The 6745-nt window shown below is 53.2% G+C and overlaps 1 protein-coding gene across 1 annotated transcript in view; it reads right to left on the reverse strand.

Moving 5' to 3' along the window:
* The window catches only part of Ncf1 (neutrophil cytosolic factor 1), a 9370-nt gene extending 3726 nt beyond the window's left edge, over window positions 1-5644 (reverse strand). Inside the window, exons 1-7 of the mRNA XM_021162927.1 lie at window positions 5521-5644; window positions 4300-4380; window positions 3709-3784; window positions 3408-3573; window positions 2837-2892; window positions 1916-2038; window positions 1480-1587 (exon numbers count right to left, since the gene is read on the reverse strand). Coding sequence (XP_021018586.1) covers window positions 1480-1587; window positions 1916-2038; window positions 2837-2892; window positions 3408-3573; window positions 3709-3784; window positions 4300-4380; window positions 5521-5592 — 682 coding nt within the window. The 5' untranslated portion in view covers window positions 5593-5644. The remainder of the gene's footprint in view (window positions 1-1479; window positions 1588-1915; window positions 2039-2836; window positions 2893-3407; window positions 3574-3708; window positions 3785-4299; window positions 4381-5520) is intronic.
* Between the last annotated feature and the right edge of the window lie 1101 nt (window positions 5645-6745).

Consider the following 6745-nt stretch of genomic DNA (forward strand, 5'->3'; position numbering starts at 1 on the left):
CATGCTCTACCACTGAGCCACGCCCCTAGCCCCTCCCTGGGGGATTCTAGGCAGGGGCTCTACCACTGAGCCACGCCCCCAGCCCCTCCCTGGGGGATTCTAGGCAGGGGCTCTACCACTAAGCCACGCCCCCAGCCCCTCCCTGGGGGATTCTAGGCAGGGGCTCTACCACTGAGCTACACACTCCCAGTGCTAGCATGTGTGTTCATGTGGTGTGTGGGTGTGTGTGCATGCACCCTGCTGCTTAGTTGTTTTTGCCTAAGCTGTCATCTGGGAAGTGTAGTCTCTATTGAGGTTTTACCAAAATACACCTCCATCAGAATGGGCTGTAAGCAAGTCTGTGGGGCATTTTCTTGATTAATAGATATGAGAGGCCTCAGCCCCCTGTGGGCACTGCCATCCTGGGCAGGCGGTCCTGGATTGTATAAAAAAGCAGGCTGAGCAAGCCAGTGAGCACTGTTCCTCCATGGCCTCTACTTGAGTTTCTGCCCCCAGTTCCTGCTTTGAGTTGCCTCATTGATAGACCTGTTACTTAGAAGTGTAACATGAAATAAACCCTTTGCTCCCCCAACCTGGTTCTGGTCACGGGGGTTTATCACCCCCAATAGAAAGTAGAGTAACACGAATACACCCCCCCACAAACACATGCACACACATGTACACACACATACACACCACATGCACACACACACACATGCAAGTACACACACCACCGACACACAAACACACATGCACGCACACATGCATGAACACACGTGTGCACACACACCACAATATTTTTTAACAGGGTGTCACTACGTTGCCCAGACTGGGACATGCTCTGCAGTCTGCCTCAGCAGCCTTGGACTGCAGCTCCTCCAGTCTCAGCCTCCTAAATAGCTGAGGTGACAAACATGCCCCACCACACCCAGTGGAATTTCCCAGTTTCTTTGTTTTTATTGTTTTTTTGTTTGTTTGTTTGTTTTTGTTTTTTTGGGGGGGGGGTTCGAGACAGGGTTTCTCTGTGTAGTCCTGGCTGTCCTGGAACTCACTCTGTAGACCAGGCTGGCCTCAAACTCAGAAATGTGCCTGCCTCTGCCTCCCAAGTGCTAGGATTAAAGGCGTGCACCACCACGCCCAGCTGGAATCTCCCAGTCTTAAAACATAACCCAAAAAATTCTGCTTTCAAACTCAGTGCAGACCATCCAAGCCCTGGAGGTGCCAACTTTACCCTTGGGAGTCCATGTCAATGCCACCTCCAGGAAGCCCTCCTTCCCAGCCTTTGTCAGCTCAGTTTTCTGTTCCCCTCCCCCACCCTGGTACCAGACTCCACATTGCTCACACGGTCCTGGCTGCCTTCTCTGTGCCCCTCTGCTCTGCCTCTACTTTCCTGACCAACACCATCACAATCTACCCAGGCCTCCAAGCTGAAAATAATGGGAGAGCCCCCTTTCTCTCCCTCACCCCACAACCCCTATTGCCTCAGAGGGCAGGAAGCACCTGCGTAGTTGGGATCCGGATCCTCTGCCTCGTCGGGACTGTCAAGGGGCTCCAGATAGGATGCAGGGACCCAACCTCGCTTTGTCTTCATCTGGCAAAACCACCAGCCTATGCGGTGGGGGCGGGGGGAGGCACAGAGAGGAAAGTGAGGGTGGCGCCTGGCCGCCTTCCTCCTCCCCGACAGTGGTGAGGACACCCAGTACTCACACTCACCAATGTCCCCAAACTCTACACTCAGAACCCACCCCTGAGCACGAGCTCAGAGGACTTTGCTTCGAGCCTGTGGGACAGCACCCCTTAATGCAATCTAGGCACGGGATAGGTCTGAGATGGAGGCCGAAGGTGACCTGGGCCTCAGCATGAACTCAAAGGCTACATATGCTCCCCCCCGCAAAAAAAAAAAAAAAAAAAAAGACCGGGTGGGGGTGGGGCTGACCGCTCTGGCTTTTCTCCACTACGTCCACCACGTCTCCGGTTGCCACGGTCATCTCTGTTCCCGAACTCTTCTCGTAGTCAGCGATGGCCCGATAGGTCTGAAGGATGATGGGGCCTGTGATATCTGCACAGAGGGAGGGCAGGGTGAATGGACACAGCAGGGAGGGCACCCCCCTTTGACCCCGTGGGGGCACAGCGAGGAAAACATGAGCAGCTACCCAGCTCCAGGCTCATGGGAGTTGTCCCACACTGCAAACTGGAGATCAGCCAAGCTCATGATGGCAGATGAGGTTAGCATGTCCCCAGAGCGCCTCTGTGGCTTTTTTTTTTAGATTTATTTATTTATTATACATAAGTACACTGTAGCTGTCTTCAGACACTCCAGAAGAGGTGATCAGATCTTGTTAGGATGGTTGTGAGCCACCATGTGGTTGCTGGGATTTGAACTCAGGACTTTTGGAAGAGCAGTTGGTGCTCTTAACTGGAGAACCATCTCTCCAGCCCAGCCTCTGTGGGTTTCAAATGTATTGTTTCAGGGTCTCACAGTGTAGGTCTGGCCTGGAACTGACTATGTAGATCAGGTTGGACTGGAATTCATGCAGGCGCTAGACTCAAGGCATCATTACACCTGGCCCTGTTTGTCTTTCGAGACAGGGTCTCATGTAGCCCAGGATAGCTTCAAATTCAGTGTATCGAGCCAAGGATAACTTTGAACTCCTGATTCTCCTGCCTTGGACTACCCTGGTGAGGACAACCCCAATCTCCAAGGTAACATGACCCCATAGCTCCTCCTCCTCAGTGTTCTGTCCGCACAACCCCACACTCCAGGTCTTTATGTCCTGTTCACAGTACCTGTGTTCCCCTGCCCCTGGGTGCCCCCACCCCTGGGTTCCCCCACCCCTGGGCACCTCTAGCCTCTTACCAGCTACATTATTCTTGCCATCTTTGGGCACCAGGTACGTCTCTGGCTTCTTCGCCCTGGAGAAAGAACAGGCAATGTGGAGCAGACCAGAAGGGAAGGTTTCAGATTACACCTGCAGGAGGACTTCCCAATAGAAAAAGGAACCAGGGAAAGGGAGGTCACCGCAGAGAGAAGGAATCCACTGGCCCAGCCCTGGGAGTGGAGGTGGGGTGGGGACACAGATTGTCTTACAAATGAGGGGGTTGTCTATGCAGCCATGCTTAGGAGGGGGCACACAGAGCAAGCTCAGTGTACTGCAAAACCCAAGGGAGATGGCAAAGCTAGCCTTCTATGCCAGCAAGATAGAGATGCTTGGCCTGGGAGGGGCTCCCATGAGCTCCGGGAGGGGGTTGTCCCTTCTGACCCCTCCTGAATGCCTCATGGTGACATGAGCCTGTGTAGATGCAGTGTTGGCCAGGGAACAGGTTTAGAGCACTGTCTGTCTGTGGGGCAGTCCCTCACCCTCTCTGAACTTGGGGCTCCCTCACCCACTGTGCATTCTGTCCCTCCCCCGGGGGAGGTGGCTACGCACTGGCTGTCAGTGGGCAGTTTCAGGTCATCAGGCCGCACTTTGAAGAAGTCCAGCAGGTGTGGGCAGCGGGAGATCTTCACGGGCAGTCCCATGAGGCCGTTGAAGTACTCAGTGAGCGTGCCCTGGCGACTCTCAGCGGCTCGTTGCCCATCAAACCACCTGGGTGCTGGGTAGGGGAGTCAGAGATCCATGAGCATACTCACACAAGTCCAAAAGTGTGTGGGAAGGGGTTTTGGAGAGCAGAGGAGGACCAACCCTTGGGGCAGGGGACCCTGCTGAGGGGCTCAAGCCGTGCTCTCACCGGGGAGGTGTGGGATGACTCTGTTCTCTGTGTGGATCTCGCCGGCCTCGATGGGGAACATCTCCTTCAGCATTTTCTAGATAGAAGAAGAAAACCTGGGCTGGGCTCTGTGGCACAGATTGCCTAGCATGCACGCAGTCTTGGGTTCCACCCTGAGCATTGCAGAAATGGGACGTGGGGTGCACACACTCAGGAAGTGAGGCAGGAGGATCAGGAGTTCAAAGGCATCCTTGTTGTGTAATGAGTTTGAAGCCAGTCTTAGATTCATGAGAAAGAAAAAAAGGGGTACTCTAAAAGATCTAAGTTGGAGCAGTTCATAACACTCACCGGGAGGGGGAGCCATTGGGTCCACAAATGTCCCATTGAAATATTCTCATTCCCACCCACCCACCCCCGTGTGTGTGTGTGTGTGTGTGTGTGTGTGTGTGTGTGTGTGTTATCTCCTCTGTCCCTGTCACATTCATTTATTTATTTTGAGACAGGGTCTCACTATGTAGCCCTCGGAAATCCCCAGGCTAATCTGATTTCAGATACATGCGGAGCTTGAGGTCCACAAAGGCAGAGGCAAAGCTGCCCTCCCCCAACACTCACATGGAACTCGTAGATCTCGGTGAATTTTCTGTAGACCACCTTCTCCGACAGGTCCTGCCACTTAACCAGGAACATGTACACCTGAGGGGCATTAGAGCGGAGAGGGGCACTCAGCACCCACGAGGGCCATGCTGTGCCCCTGGGCTGCCTTTTAGCCTTGGATGGAAGGCTGAGGGGTTGTGGTGAGGCAATCTTTGGGGGTTTTGTTACATTGTGAGACTCTGTCTAAAAATACCCCTGTGATTGTCTCCAGAGGAGGGATGGAGGACATGAAGGAAACACCCAGGGTGACCGCTGTCCCTTCTTCTGGTGTGGCTTTTGGTTGTGGAATGACTCAGAACATTTATATTTAGAGAAGGGGAGAGGAGGGAGGGGAGACTTAGCTCTTACTGCTGAGGGTCCCAGGTAAACAGCTTACAAGTGCTGGGCGGCACCATCTCCCGCCTGCCTTGGGTGGAGCAGACCCAGTGATAGAGTCTAGCTATATGGGCAGATATTCTTCGACCTCATCTCCCCAGGGCAAACAGGAGACATCGTCCCCTACTAGGGATCCAAACTCAAATGTAACCAATATCATAGAAGAAGAGAGAAAAAAAAGCCACAGTTTCCAGGCCTCGCAGGCCGCCATGCAGGGCTACTCCTAGAGCTGACTAGACAGGGAGGTTTCCTGGGAGGAGTGAGCCTTCGTCCTAGGCACTGGACAGAGGGTGGTTGAGCTCTGGCATGCTTGGGGGCTCAGTGTGAAGACAGAGAGGGAGGCAGCTGGGACGATGCACAGGGGTATCTGCCCACCATGGCAGGGTCCTTTGTGAACACCCAAGAGAAGCCTGAAGCCCAAGGATAAGAAAGCCCTGTGCCTGAGAGGTCCTCATGGAGGTACATCTTCCCCTGGTCCCCCCCCCCACATCCTTCCCTTGGTCCCTCTCCCCATCATAGCCTCCCCTGGACCCCTCCTCCCATATCCTTCCCCTGTTCTCCCTCCCCCCATATCCTTCCCTGGTCCCCCTCCCTCTCACATCCTTCCCCTGGTCTCCCTCTCTCCATATCCTTTCCTGGCCTCCCACCTCCCTTATCCTCCCCGGGTCCCCCTTCCCCCTCACATCCTTCCCTGGTCTCCCTTCCTCTCATCTCCTTCCCTGGTCCAGGTGTTTTTTGGGTAGCAGCAGAGTGATAGCACTGTCCCCACTATGCGCTCCTGCAGGGCACTCTTAGGCTACTCACATAGTGCTGGCTGGGGACGAAGCGCTTCTCGAAGCCCAGCAGGGCGATATGGCGAATGAAGGTATCCCCCATGGCTGGGCCGTGACAGGGACACTTCCCTCTATAGCCTGGGCTGGGCCTTAAATACACTAAAAAGAAGAAGTGGTTTCTGCTGTTTGTGGGGTAAGGGCGGGGAAGGCCCAGGAGGCTCTTAGACTTAAGTCTTTCACTTTCTGAAAATTTTTGAGCTTCAACAGAGTGGTGGGGCAGCCAGGGGCCCTGAAGCACAGAAACCTGTTCCAACCTACATCATGGCCCACCCCAGGCACTGGGACCTCTCTACAGTTCTGAAACACTCCTAAAAAACATGGGGCTGGAGAGAAGGCTCAGTGCTTAAGAGCACTGACTGCTCTTCCAGAGGTTCTGAGTTCAATTCCCAGCAATCACATGGTGGCTCACAACCATCTGTAATGGGATCTGATACCCTCTTCTGGTGTGTCTGAAGACAGCTACAGTGTACTCATATTAATAAAATAAATCTTTAAAAAAAAAAAAAAGCCTGTGACCCCAGCCCTTGGGAGGTAGAGGCAGGAGAATCGGGAGTTCAAGGCCAGCTTCAGCTATATAATGAGTTTGAAGATAGCCTGGCCTACGTGAGGTTGCCTTTAGAAGCCCTGTCTTTTCAGGACCAGGACTGGACATGGCTCAGCAGATAAAGTCCTTGGCATACAAGCCTGAGGACCTGAGTTCTATTTCTAGAACCTACATTAAAGAAAAGCTTAGGGCCAGCGAGATGGCTCAGTGGGTAAGAGCACTCACTGCTCTTCTTCTGAAGGTCCCGAGTTCAAATCCCAGCAACCACATGGTGGCTCACAACCGTCTGCAATGAGATCCGATGCCCCCTTCTGGTGTGTCTGAAGACAGCAACAGTGGACTTATGTATTATGTAAATGTATGTATAAGTATGTATAAGTAAATCTTTGGGCCGGAGCAAGCAGGGACTGACTGAGAGAGTAGAGTTGTCTGAAGTGAGAGGGGGCAACCTGAGCAAGCAGAGGTCCTAAATTCAATTCCCAACAACCACATGAAGGCTCACAACCATCTGTACAGCTACAGTATACTCACATACATAAAATAAATACATAAATCTTTTTTTAAAAGCCGGGCGTGGTGGCGCACACCTTTAATCCCAGCACTTGGGAGGCAGAGGCAGGCGGATTTCTGAGTTCGAGGCCAGCCTGGTCTA

This window comes from Mus caroli, chromosome 5 (assembly GCF_900094665.2).
Source record: "Mus caroli chromosome 5, CAROLI_EIJ_v1.1, whole genome shotgun sequence".
Classification (NCBI taxonomy): Eukaryota; Metazoa; Chordata; class Mammalia; order Rodentia; family Muridae; genus Mus; species Mus caroli.